The sequence below is a fragment of the Pyxicephalus adspersus genome, chromosome 8, assembly GCF_032062135.1.
Source record: "Pyxicephalus adspersus chromosome 8, UCB_Pads_2.0, whole genome shotgun sequence".
Taxonomy (NCBI): Eukaryota; Metazoa; Chordata; class Amphibia; order Anura; family Pyxicephalidae; genus Pyxicephalus; species Pyxicephalus adspersus.
In genome coordinates, this window is record NC_092865.1 from 23,797,346 (window position 1) to 23,811,607 (window position 14,262).

The 14,262-nt window shown below is 37.2% G+C and overlaps 1 protein-coding gene across 3 annotated transcripts in view; it reads right to left on the minus strand.

Annotated features, from left to right (window-relative positions):
• CACNA1E (calcium voltage-gated channel subunit alpha1 E) overlaps positions 1-14,262 on the minus strand; it is a 195,533-nt gene that overhangs the window by 20,955 nt on the left and 160,316 nt on the right. For 2 of the 3 annotated variants that reach the window (XM_072419795.1, XM_072419798.1), the window contains exons 26-37: positions 13,054-13,150; positions 12,195-12,355; positions 10,216-10,353; positions 9,925-10,126; positions 9,279-9,443; positions 8,465-8,575; positions 8,241-8,324; positions 6,135-6,260; positions 4,733-4,798; positions 3,823-3,914; positions 2,259-2,424; positions 1,857-1,984 (exon numbers count right to left, since the gene is read on the minus strand). In XM_072419795.1, coding sequence (XP_072275896.1) covers positions 1,857-1,984; positions 2,259-2,424; positions 3,823-3,914; positions 4,733-4,798; positions 6,135-6,260; positions 8,241-8,324; positions 8,465-8,575; positions 9,279-9,443; positions 9,925-10,126; positions 10,216-10,353; positions 12,195-12,355; positions 13,054-13,150 — 1,536 coding nt within the window. Of the gene's footprint in view, positions 1-1,356; positions 1,454-1,856; positions 1,985-2,258; positions 2,425-3,822; positions 3,915-4,732; positions 4,799-6,134; positions 6,261-8,240; positions 8,325-8,464; positions 8,576-9,278; positions 9,444-9,924; positions 10,127-10,215; positions 10,354-12,194; positions 12,356-13,053; positions 13,151-14,262 lie in introns of all 3 variants that reach the window. The other variant, XM_072419796.1, reaches the window with a different exon arrangement.

The window sequence follows — 14,262 nt, forward strand, 5'->3', positions numbered from 1 at the left end:
TGAAGTAAGGACAATGAAACCAGCAATGAAGGGACAAAGGGAAGCAGCATACATATGGCAGCAAAACCCAAAGAAAAAAAAACAATAAACAGTAAAACACACAGGAAACAAGAAAGAAAAGAGGGAAACAGAAGAGAAGAGGGAGGGGTTAGTAAATGCCTGGACCTCCCCAGAAGCAGGTTCAGGTGGGTTAATACCGCACTCATGCCAGTAAATAGACCTTTTCCAACCACGCCTTATTCCTCTATTCTGTTTTTTGGATGTCTATTTCTTTATCTTAGTAATGTTGCAAGCAAATACTATATCAGCTCCAGATACCCGTCTCCAAGTTCAGAATTCAGCTTCTTATAAGTAAGTTGTCTTAGCTAAAGGATAAAGGATGCTGCCTATAAGAAGCTGAGGTTTTTGGGGGGAGCCGTGTATCCATTCTGATGATGATACAGAGGGTGCAACTGTAAATGTTGGTTATAGGATTGAGATCCTGCAGTTGCTTCCTCCTGGCTTTGAGGTGCGGCTGTCAGCATGCACCAGTGCAAAGCATGCTCCGGGCTGCATACAAGGAAAGTTTTCATGCGTTTTCCCCACTGGTGTCTTCAGCTCATGCCAAGCTGTAGATTATAGAGTCAACCAGCTGCCCCCGAACACCAGTAACCCTGGATCATTGAAGAGGGTGGATTTAAAGGCTTCATCCATAAACCCCAATAAATCTCAACCCACTTGGTTTCTTGAAATTAATTATGTGCAGATGGGCATATAGCAAAGCCCTGCATGGATCATTATAACAGGTTCTTTTAATACATGAATTGCTAATCTAAGCTTCTAGATGTGTTGCCTTCTAGCACATAGTCTCATATATAGTCTCCTCACACAGCATCAGTTGGAATCTTACTGCTTCTGATACAATAAAACAAATTAATGGAAAGACTAAGGAAACTTACAAACTAAGATGAAGAGATCCAGCCACCAGAGTAAAAAAATAAAATGCTGATGTAAAACTGCCCCCTCTGTTATCATCTATTTAAACTGGAAATATTAGATTTGGATTAACTGACCCATTTGTTCTTTCCATGCCTCCCCTTTATGTAGTGTCAGTTACCAAGTTAGGGTCCACCCAAGGCTGTTATGATGTACATTTAAGTCCCAGGGACTAGCTTGGGTGCAGCTGCTGATGTAGTGGGACGGTTAGGGAGTGAATGTCAGTAGTTAAACCTGGAGGCAGCAGCCCGAGGTCCCTTGCATGGTGCAGTAGTGGAGCGGTGGAGGGGAAGGGATAGTTAGGTGAAGGGAAAGGTGGGAAGGTAAAGGTAAGCTATGCCCTTGCTGAAGTGGAAAGGGCTGATAGATTGGGCACCAAACCTTGCATGCCACCCTGTATGGGCAGTTCTCTCCTAGGCCGAGCGGAGGCGAGATGACTCGGACTAATTTGTACATATCCTTATAGGGGATCCTGCCACTGGAAGAGAAGCACAGGTATGTTAATTAGAGCACAGCTCAGTACCATGAAGTTGAAAAGACTTCCATGGACACAGGACAAACCCCCCACAACTTCAGTCACTGCACCATGAGAGCTCCAAGGGCAGCACAAAGACCAGACCCAGCTCCTGCAAAATAGTTGTTGCTCAAACTGGGACATGAAAGATAAGTAACAGACCTTAGCTGGTAAATCTTTAGCCAACAAATTGGATTATAGAATATTTAACAGAATTCACAAATATAATTACTGTGATAATAAATTTAATGAACTGGAAATCGAATTGATTTAATTTCTGTTGCATATTTTTATACCATATTCCTCCATGTTGGAAGACTCATGAATAAAACTTTTTTAAGGATAAAGAATGCAGGAGACAATTTACCATGCTGCTCTGTCGTATTCTGCCCAGATGCGGACAAACTCATCTAGATGGTGAGGGCCAAGAATGGAAGAGTCTCTGGTTAGGTACTCAAAGTTATCCATGATGACAGCAACAAACAGATTTAACATCTAAGGAATAAACACACATTGTCCATTAAAGTAGATCTAATCTCTACCTGGATGACATTCATTATGTTAAAGCAAATAACAGTTGCCAAGTTTTTTCATTCTTTTGTAAATTTAAGTGCTACTAATCTCTTGAAATCACCTTGTGGTCATTTTCTATCTATAAGCACTCCAGTGATGGCTGCTTATTATGGTTCTATGGGTTATGGGAGTTCTTTTTTTCATAATATATATGACAAACATTTGATGCTTTCAAAGTACTGAAGGTCAAACTCACTAGGAAGGAGCAGAAGAAAATGAAGGAGACAAAATAGACATAAGCCAGGTCAGTCCCACAGCGCTCGTTCTCGTTATGTCCGGCAGGAGCACTGGTGTCCTTTTCACAACCTTTATCTCCCAAACATGACAGCATAATCTCCTGCCAAGCTTCACCAGTGGCACTCCTAGCAAGAGGTAAAATTTACAGTTAGAAAATCATTCAACCAACCTAAACAAACAGCCAGATATTCTTTCTGTTTTACAATATCCTCACTTCATCTGTGGCAACCTCTTCCAAGTGTCTGAGATATTTCTTAGATTAGGACAGTTTGGGATCATAAAAAATGTTAAAAGAAAAACTGTAGATAAAATACATTGTTCTTCAAAAAATGAATTACTTGACTAACTGACTGAAAAAGCAGAGTTATAGGCATAAAGCCAACAATTCTACAGGCATGCTAGGTGTGGCTTAGTGTTGTCGATATGTCCCAGCAACTATAACTAGGCATGATCAAGATTCCAGAAAGTTTGCTAGTTCCACAGACCTATGTGGAAATTAGGCAGACCCCTGTGTGTTAGGGCTGTGAAAGCACAGGAAAGCTGATAAATTACAAAGAGAGAGATTAAAGTTAGTAAGGAAACTGAGTGTACCCCATTCCTGCACCACACCAATCCTAATATTGAGGTACATTGGGATTGGTATAGTACAAAATGAGGGGGCATATTGGGAGGGGGGCAATACCATCCCAATGTCGAGGGACTTGATCAGTCAAAAATACTATTGGGATTCATTGGGGACATCTAAGGTGAAAACTGGAAGGCCCTTTTATTATGATATAATAAACCCCTCATCCATACTCTGTATAAAAACCATGGAATCCCTGTGGCATTTTTGCCCACATTGTTGCTTACTTGGTCCTTGTGATTGACAAAAGATTTACATCCTTGGATAATGTGATTTACTCTAATTACTTCTGGTGACATAAAGTTTATGTTTATTACTTAAACTGCATACACACGTGCAATTATTGTCGTTGGAAAGGATCTTTCACAATCCTTTCCAACAACAAAGGACTGCACGATGCATGAATGAGTGCTGTACATACGTTCTGCTCTATGGAGAGGGGAGGGGGAGAACAACGGAGCAGCGCCCTGCTGAGTGCTTTCCCCCTTCCCTTGCATTAGGATCATTCATCGTCTATTGTCCGTGGATCCGCCAGGAGGGTTGTTCAGACGATGGATGACGGGCATTGTACACATGCCAGATTCTCGCCCTATATCGGCCCTGAGCTGTTCATTGAGCGAGAACGATTGGACGTGTGTATGTAGCTTTACACATGGACAAAAGCAGTCACTGGTCTGATGGTTTGGTGAGTAAACAACAAGCTTCTCTGAACAAAGGTGAAAGCTAAAATATCTAAACATGTACAAAGGAGACTAGAACTATTATTATTTTATCATTTTCAATAACTTGTATTTTTTTTTACCTTTCCCATAATATAAAAAGTATCTAACCCCCTATACATTCCAATTAATGTTTTCCTGAAAAAATGATTAAATGATAGGATTCTATTAGAACCAACCTGAAAAGCAGCATAAGAGAACTAAAGAAGCTCCTGAAGTTGTTGTGTCTATTAATATGGCTGTCCTCTTCCAGACGGATGTTTCCAAACACCTACAAAACAAGATTTTATTACTGTTTGGATTTTACTGTATTTATAACGTTCCTAACCTGTATTAAAAAGGGGCTTTTAAATCTAAAATCATCTTTAAATCAGAGATGTAGTCATTTAAACCTACATTATACCATGACTCATTCAATTCAGAGGTATGAATCACAAAAACAAAATCAAATGAGTGGCTTCCCACCATTGCCAGAATTAATAACAAATTTTAAAACTGTGAATATAAATAAAAAATATGATTCCATCACTTCTTGAGCAATCTTCTGTTTTCCAAGTACATTTTAGAAGATTATTGTCATCAATCCTCATAATGAAGTAGTAAACGTTTTTCATAAAACTTTGACATCAAAGTACCGTATATCTAAAGTTACACTTCTTTTTTAAATCTAAGATTGAGTAGGGTAAGGTTTGAAGTTCAGTTGCTCATCCCATTTTAGTGTTTCTCTTCACACGTCAGGAACAACGCTGGGTGTGAATAGACTTAATTCTCCCAAAATGCATCTGGAAGATTGCTAAAAAATGTTCTTTAGATGAGATATGTAGATTGCAAGTGTTCTATTTATGTTATTAAACAACCTTATCTCCCATCTTTCATTGATTAGGAAAGGCAATTCTAGTTCATTCTTAGCTAATGTATGTCAAATGTTAGGTCCTGACATTATTAGTTTTAAATAGTCAGCCACTGTGTTGGGTTAAAATAAAACTAACCTCTAGAAATTCTTTTTTTTATTTTTACAAGAATATTACTACAATGAAATTCTCACTAAACGCTTATGACAATACAAATACTAGTAGATGTCAGTCTAACCTGCATGCCTATAATGGCATAGATGAAGAATAACATAGCAATCAGGAGACAGACATAAGGGAGGGCCTGAAAATAAAACATGAAAAGGTTATTTAGATGACAACAACCAATGAAATGTATACTCTTTTCTTGCAAAAAAATACAAATTATTTATTTGCTGTTTACTAGACGTAATATGGTTCTGAAAGTTTTTTTGTTTTAATAATTAGTTCAGTACAACATTCACTGGCTCAGTCTTTCTTTATTGTAACAATTGTTTTAGTACTAGTCCTTTAGGGAAATGTATTGTTTTCAATACAAGAACATTGTAAGAAGGCGCAGTAATGCAAGACGCAGATCTTGCACATGTAGTCAGCAGCTACGGCTCTCCCAGTTATAAAAATCAATGGTTTTTAAACAATACTGACATGATTTAAATCAAGCTGATGTATAACAAGCTAATTATAAAAATTAAAACATATTACATACATTACTGATAGGAAAACTCCCTGTTTAATATCACATACACCCTCAATATGTGGTATACAAAATGGGTATAAACGCCTTCACCTGGCTAGAGGTGAACATAAGAAGATCCCTGCCAAAATGAAGTGGCCATAAGGAAACCACAACAGGTTGTGGTGGAGATGAGGACACCACCACCAGCATGAGATGCAGATAGGAAGAAAATCATGAGTAGAGGTTGAAGATAAAGCGACCACCACCAGTATGAGTAAAGAAAACCAACTGCAGTATGGAGTGAAGTGGACCACCCTCTGTATGAGGTGGGGATAAGGAGACCACCACCAGTATGAGATGGAGATAGGAAGACAACCACCAGTAAAATATGAAGATAAAGAGACCACCATCACCATGCATTTAAGAAGGCCAACATAAGTATGGAGTTGAAATAAGTGGACTGCCATCAGTATGAGGTGGAAATAGGAAAACAACCACCAGTATAAGATGGAGATAAAGAGACCACCATCACTGTAAGAGAACAGAGATCCCCCCATTATGTATTAAGGAAGATCAACAGCAGTAAAGAGTGGAGATAATGTGGACTGCCATTAGTATGAGATGGGGAAAAGGAGACCACCACCAGTGGAAGATGAAGAGACAAAGGAAAATTCTTAACAAGAATAAGTGGTGTCTCCAGTTTTAGAGACATCTTGTATTGTCTAAACCTAATAAAATTGGATTTGACATATAGATATTAATGGTGACCACAAGTTCTTTTTCTTGTTTCTAAATGTAAATGTTTAAATGTTCAGGTGGCAGAAGACTTTGTTTATGTTGCCTTTTATTTTAGCCAACTGACAGCAGACAGTTTTGTCTATCAAGCACAGGCTTTGTTAAAACCCTAACTGAAGTCCTTTTTTTTTTTTTTTACTTTTTGTAGCAAAATAAATATACACATTACCTTAAAAGATTGGACAAAAGTCCATAGTAAAATGCGGATTGTGTATCCCTGCCGAAGAAGTTTGATGAGCCGGGCAGCTCGAAACAGTTTCAAGAAACTCATGTTGAAACTGCTTGTGTTCACCAGCTAAATGGGTAAGATAAAAGACACATTCATTAGTTCAAAAACTAGCATTGCATTCTGTGACTGACTACTTGTTTCTAAAACAAATTATATATCATTTATTTATGTACCATTTTCCATGTGGCAAGTATTTTTGACATAAGACAGACAACCCAAACAAAGGTATCCAGTACATTCCAGTATGCCCTACACATCTTACTGGCATAGTTAAAACATTATGGAATGGGTTCATTTGATGTATTTTCAGCCATTGTAATTACAGCAAATTTAAAAATGCTGAAATGGAAAGCAGTGGCAGCAGCTAAAGATCTGTAACAATAAGGTGTGTGCCATTTCTTCTAGTCCTATGGGTTCCTAGCCTTATGTTATCCCATATGTTTAATTTAATAATGATAATTAAACTTAGCCCCAAGTACACTGCTAACAGCTGAGTCATGTGCAAACACTTGACACTAACAACCTGAGCTCTTCAGATACTCATTATAATTAACCATGCATGAGAGGTCGGTAAATGAAAACCTTCAATAAAATATTTTACTAAAAAAATAGAAATAACAATGCAATATTTACTATATTTACTTTTATTTACTATATTTACGATAATACACTTACAAAATGAGCCTCTGGATCATACCCAGGGAAACAGATTTTTTATTGCACTTCTTGCCAAAATAGCTTAGGGTTATGAAAAAATTTATATATTTTTATAATTGCAACAGTTGACCAAGGTTCATCCAACTGTTGGGTCACTGTTTATGTACAATTGTATCATGTACACCTATTGCTTCTAGTGATTGTAAGAGCTGTAGGCACCCCTAGTCTTGCTCCCAATTCGGGCATCACCACTGCTCCTTGACAACTGAAGCCATCATTCTGAGATAAAATTCTTGAGTTACAGAACTAACTTGTTTGGGATGCTCTGAGGTGCTCTGGTGCAACACTTAAAATTTAACAATGAGTTTGAATGGCACTGAAGCATATTACTGACAAAGCTGGACCAAAGTCATTGTGGTCATTATGCAATATCCATGTGTTCAGTCATCATGAATTAAACAAAGGAAACATAAAACAAGTCAAATAACTTATTCATATGTTAAATTCCAGATAAAGTAGTTTCCAATCATAAATTCCAATGTAATTGATGTAAAATGATAATTATAACAATATATAGGCAGTCAGGGATGTCTGAAGGCCTATGAACAGTTCTAGTTGACTCTTTCCAAATAAAAGCATTAAGGATGTAAACTCTATCTCCCTTGTTTGATGACTATAGTACAATAAAAAAAAAGCTAAAAATCACTAGTGGTGGCATAATAAGGCCTGCTTTATTTGAACAGCTAATTTATCTGATTTATCCGATCATGTTCAAAAAATCTGTTCAACTAGCAGTGTTTTCCTAATTGTAGAACATCTCCAACTTACTTCCCACAAGCCTGAGTATTGTCATGTAGATCCTGTAAAAACTGCCCATAAAAACTATTGCCAAGTCTGAGCACTATCATAAAGAGGATGTGAGGGTGCCTATAATCATGCATGCTAAAAAAGTCATTATTTTTATCAGCAAATGGTAAAACTCTGTCAGAAGGGAAGAAGTATAGAGAATAAACTAGCAGTATATTCATTAACTCAATGCGGACTGTTTTTATGTGCAAGTATAAGTAGTCAGTGTTATTTTACAAGCATAGCAAAAGTTCACCTAAATAAATGCTGAATTGTGTATCCTGGGCATACAGATTGTGTTTAATGCCAACACTGCCAATTAAGTTTTCCAGATGTGCACTGTACATTGAGAATGGTTTAAAATCAGATCAGACCCCTGTGGTTTTCTAGACATTAAAGATAGATTAGAAAAGAGCCATAACAATGGAAGTAGGGTAACAAGTACAATTTTACAACATGTTGAAAAGAGGAGAGGCTTCTGATATATTTCAGATTTGAACAACAATCCAAGTATTAGTTGTAAGACAATCCGCAACATCTCACCTTACTGTCTGTAAGTATAATCTCTGTGATGCTACCAATTACTGTAATAAAGTCAAAAATGTTCCAGGTATCCCTGAAATAGTTCTGAAAGAAAAAAAGCAGAGAATGTTAAATTACACTGATCAATACAAAGAAAATAAAAGTTTTAAGTTCATAGAACAACCTGATTACGACGTCTGAAAGAGCACAACGTAAGAGACATTAGCGAAGTATCAGTTACATACCAAAAATCCAAATGCAATGATCTTCAGGATGCACTCCAGGGAGAATAACATGGTGAAGGCGATGTTCAAATATTTTAAAGCAAGTTCATAAGTGTATGGTGCTTGATAGTACTAGGAAGGATGGAAAATAGTAAGTTAAAGGGGGATTTTCATACCATATATATCTCTAATACTTTTTGATATGTCAGCCAAGACAAGGAGGTAAACATCTTACAACAGTGATGAGAACTAATATGTGAAACATGAAATAATGAGCTAAAGGGAGCATCACAACCTAAGGCTTAAAGTAGATATAAACTTATCTGAATGAGATTACCTTAGCTAAAGCATTGTATAACCTAAACAATTAAACAAAAACTAAATCCCAGTATACTTATCTGTCCCTGTTTTTTTGCAGGGTACCACCATCTTCTTCTTTATTTTCTTCCTTCGGCCATCTAAATTGGCTGGGCTGGGGTGGTAACTCCCATGCAGGTGCGCGGGAACTCATTCAGTCCCGGCACGCACAGGGGAAGCCAAGATTTTTGGTTATACGGGCAAGCAATGTGCAGCCCAGCTTTTTTGACAGTTCTCCAGGGTGATGAAGCAGGTAAGAATGATTATTGGAAAAAAAGAGCATTGTTGTCATGTATTTGAAATATCTGAACAAGAACCTTCACAGTAGGATCATCACAGAATATTTAATAAAAAAATAAATATAGTAATAATTATCCAAGAAGATCGTGATTTTTACACTTAGTTACTGGCAAAAAGACTGACATTAAAAGATTAATAATAGAATTGAAAAGTTAAAATGAAGAATTTTTTTTCCTACCTTCATCATTAGCACCACAGTATTCAGGGCAATCATGGCCATGATGGTGTATTCAAACGATGGTGAAACCACAAAGTGCCAGACGCGGTACTGGAAGGTATGGCGATTCTGGGGCATATATCGAGTGAGAGGCTTAGCACTAATAGCAAAGTCTATGCAGGCTCTCTACGAAAGATAGAAGCACATTTCTCAATGCATAGATTTGAACATATAAATACATTTTACTTATGTGAACTATGCAAAAAAGGTTTATATCCTTACAATGGGCCTGATTAATTAAAGCTCTTCAAGGCAGTAAAGCTAGGTGATCAAGCAAACCTGAAATGGATCTGGTCCAATTCAAAATATTTAACAAATAGCAAATGACTTAGGAAAACCATTCCAGGTTTGCTGGATCACCCAGATTCACTGATGAAAATGCATCTTTTCCAGCCTTTAATGAAGCTTTATTAAATCTGCCTTGCTGTATTCACTTATTAACCAGACTGCTATTAGAATCCGGCTTGTTCTATTTTGTATTTATTGCTGTTGAAAGAATGCATGATACATGTAACTTTGATTTTGCTTATGGTTCCACTGTAAAGAATAATGAGCACTAGGATTGATATGAGTTTCAAAAAGCAAACGACATGGAGCTATTCATCACCTCATTCTTTTCCAGTCGACACTCCTCCATCATCTTGTCTCCTTGTTCTTGGAAAGTAATGATAATCAGAGCCACAAAGATATTGACGAAGAAGAAGGGAAAGACTACAAAGTAGACGACGTAGAAGATTGACATCTCCATTCGGTGGCCACGAATAGGGCCACGATCCTCTTCAGTTATATCAACAGAATGCTGCAAAACCCTAATCACAAAGAAATATGGTTCCCATGGGAAATATTTGGTCAGGTTTGAATAATATAATATTTAACATGATCTATAAATGGTACTTACTGAGGCCAACCTTCCCCCGTAGATACAGTGAAGAGAGTAAGAAGAGCCCAGATGATGTTGTCATAATGGAAATCATGTCTCTTCCACTCTCTACGTTTGACTTCCATCTTGTTTTTCTCATGATCTATGTAACTTCCTCTAAATGAATGAAGAAAATAGTTAGTCCACACAATGTCAAAGACATTTGCATATTTATCTGGCCCTAGAAAGTAAAGAACTAAAGTTCCAGCTACATTAGTAAGCTGAATGACAAACTGGTTTCTTAAATAACCAGTGGCAGGACCACCATCAGAAATTTCTGGGCCCCATACTAGATAAAATTCCTGGCACCTCCTTTTCCATGTTTAAATGGTCCAGCATTGCAAAGGTCAAGCTCTTTTGACCAGGGGAAAAAAAATTCCTTCCTGAACCCGTGAGGCAATCAGATGTTCCCTGAATCAACAGTCTCTGTTATCTTTACTTCAAAACTTTAATACCCATTTAATCTTTGTGCAACTAGAAAAGCATGCAGCTTTTCTGAAAGCAATCCATAGACTTTGCTGAAACTACTTCCTTAAGGAGCCTATTCCACATTTTCACAGACGTTACTGTGAAGAATTCCTTTCTTATCCAGGGCTTAAACTTCTTTTTCTCCAGACACAAAGAGTGCCTCCTTGTTTTCTTGTAATGACCTAAAGTTAATAATTGGGAAGGGATTTCTCTTCCCAAAAGCACCAGACAAAGTGATACATTGGATGCTAAAAGATGAAATGGGGATGAGCCTTACTATACACAAGACCCCAACAAATAAAATGCAATGTAATGTAATTAACAAATATTCACATAAATAAAGTAGTTTTGAACATGTAAAGGTCATATTTGTAGGGTGCTGAATTTGTACTTGCATTTTTACAGCATTTTCCATATATTAATCCCTTAATCCCCTTTGGAAATTCTGTTATATTTATAAAAGAAATATATCATTCTTATTTACCCTTTTGCCAACAGCAGCCTTTTACACCTGCCACTACTTTTAAGGACCTAATACATATTTTCTCAACCTTTCTAACATGGAGGAACCTTTGAAAAAACTTTCCAGTCTTAATGAACCCCTGCTATAATTACTGTCCACAGCTCACATTACATTAGTGTGGAGGTCATTGGGGAGCACCCCTAAATTGCTAACCAGTGGGAAGAATGTCATCCTCACAGATAGTCAAAAAGATCTTTGGTGTCACTGGTACCTGACCTAAGAGGTTCACATTGCTCATTGCCCAAGGAACCTCTGGAATTCTCTGAATGGACCCTGGTTGAGAAATCTAATAGGTCTAACAGGATAAGGTTGACAAGTTTTTTGTTCAGATCAGAGATCCTTTTCTCTGTACATATTATGGGGAATGTAAAAGCAGTTTGCAGTAGACTCATGCACCTTACAAGCAAGTCAAATGCACGCCAGAAGAATATTATCTGCAGGTCAAAATCACCTGTCCATGCTCTCTGAACTTGAAAGTGTCTCAAACTGATTTGTAATGCATTGATTTGATGCAAGCAGAATGCACTGGAGAACAAATTGCATTTGCCCAAACAAAACTAAGCTTAAGTGCGCAAAAACTTAAGGTTACAGCAAAATTCAGGAATAAATAACCTCTTTTTTTTATGTTCAACCTTTGATCATTATTGCTCATTTTTGATATTGGATTACAGGCTCTTTATATATCCTATGACTCAGTACAGTTAAAAGTCACACAAAATCATAACATCATGCAGCTCTTCGCTGGTGTGAACCATATTAAGCGATAATACTTGGCTCTGAACCTTTGTTTGCTCTATGGATATCATCAATGCTCTGTCCTTGCCATGGTGGGATCTCCACGGCAGACAGACCGTAATAGAATGATCCACTGATGAAAGAATTATGTATATGAATTTCCTTGTACATTTCTGATTGCATTGTAAAGGAGGACAATATCCCCAGAGGCACATTAATTCTCCAGACGTACATGCATTCCTTCTCTGTATCCTTTGAGCTGTCGGTGCAGTAAAAGAACTTGCCCTTGAAGAGCTGAACAGCGATGACGGCGAATATAAACATGAAGAGTTTGTACACGATGAGGATATTAAAAACATTCTTCAAAGAGTTAACCACACAATCAAACACTGCCTGGGGAGAAAATCACATTTTAAGTTTTGACAAGAAAAAGAACACATTGCATTTAGCACTATGAAAGGACAAGTATTTCTTAGATATGTTGATTGTACACTTATATGGTCAGTTTGTATAGTAATAGTTTGTCACATTCAGCTGGACTTGTTCTTCAAATGTTGAAGATGTTTTAAAGCTTTCCAAGCCACTTTATCAAAAAAAAAATTCTTCATCATTACAAGAACAAGTCAAGCTGAATGTGACTAACTACTACTACATATACAATGACCAGGATAAATAAGTTGGTATTAAAGTAACCCTGTCCCAAGCTGGAAGATGGTAGAGAATAAAACCCCCCAATAAGAAGGGGGTGAAAGTAAACCTTACAGTAAACTGACAAAAGCAGAAATTTGCTTTAGGACTTCCTGCAAGTTGTGTTAACATCCTAACTCAGTATAAAGTACATTTTCACAATTTTCAGATGTACAGAAAAAGAATAATAAGTTCAAAGCCCTACTTATATATTCACCCATGCTGTGATGAAAGTATCTGGGCATATAGATCAAGAACAATTACTGTGTCAGATATGTCCCAGTAAAGCATTTCTGTTTAAAGTATTTTAACCAAGCACACCAACAGAGCCCTGGCTTTAAATCTGGAAGACTTTGATAAGTTATGCCTCAAATCCCTTCTTGAGGCTCGGTTTTGCTTGTTACCTTCAGCTTGGGGAGACGCTTGATAGTTTTCAGCGGACGAAGCACTCGCAGCACACGTAGAGACTTAATGGTTTTGATGTCTCGGCCTTTGTTAGTCCTAAGAGATGCACCACAAGTAAATTACAAACAACACAGAGGAGAGCATGGATTGACTTGCCTGCTCACATGATATATCCAAACAAGATCACTGCCAGAAACCTCAAAATTAGATACACAGAACGGAAATTGTCTGTTTATCCCCTGTGCATTAGAGTATTGAAAGTGTGGACATCACTTTTGTGATGAAAAAGAAGAGGATTTGTTCAGGATTACTTCCATGACTTCAAGAATTCAGACATGCCAGTTGAATAATTCGGCCAAAATCATTAAGAACAGGCAATGAGTGGGGTGCTGAGGTTTTAGATATTGTGGGAAATGCATATACAAGAGAATAAGTGGTCAATAAGATGTTTCAGGGGCATCCAGCTTCAGGGTCAGGCACAGATTTTGTGAAAGGCATATTCAAGTTAGCTAGTAAATTTAGATGACAAATTTCTCATGAAGTACAAAAGAAGAGGAAATGGTTGTTTATCAACCTACTATACCACCATATGCAATACAACATTTTGATCCAACAAGAGTGAGAATTGAACTCCTGCACATACACATACATTATAATGGGTTTAAATGTTTTTTTTAACTCTTTGGAATTTTGTGTGACCACTAATATATTATTGGCACACTGAATAACAAAATATCTATCCATACTTAAAGTGGAACTCAAGGTAGACATAACACCAATAAACACAGTTATGTGCATATTAGGCAATAACAAAATCTACTTGAAAATGCAGCTCATGTAAGTATATGAATCTTTTTCTTAATGAGTCTCTTGTAATCCCTTGTACAGAATGCTCAGACGGGAAAACAAGAGTGGAAGCACTAGAAGTCAATAAACTATGCTGAATGCTTATATATAGCTTATATAAAGCACATCACATGTATACTGATGTATAAATTGTCTAACTGCAGCAATTACAGCTCAGGTCAGCAGGCTTCCTGTGTAGACTGACAGGGCTGTGTAAATATTTGGACTGATTGGGTAATATTGAAAAGATGTTTTGAAAGAGTAGTAGATGCTTAGGTTGTTCCTCCAGATAAACTACCGAGGCAGTTAACAGTCAGTACATTTAAACTACAAAATGGCAGACTTAAAGGAACACCCAGTGT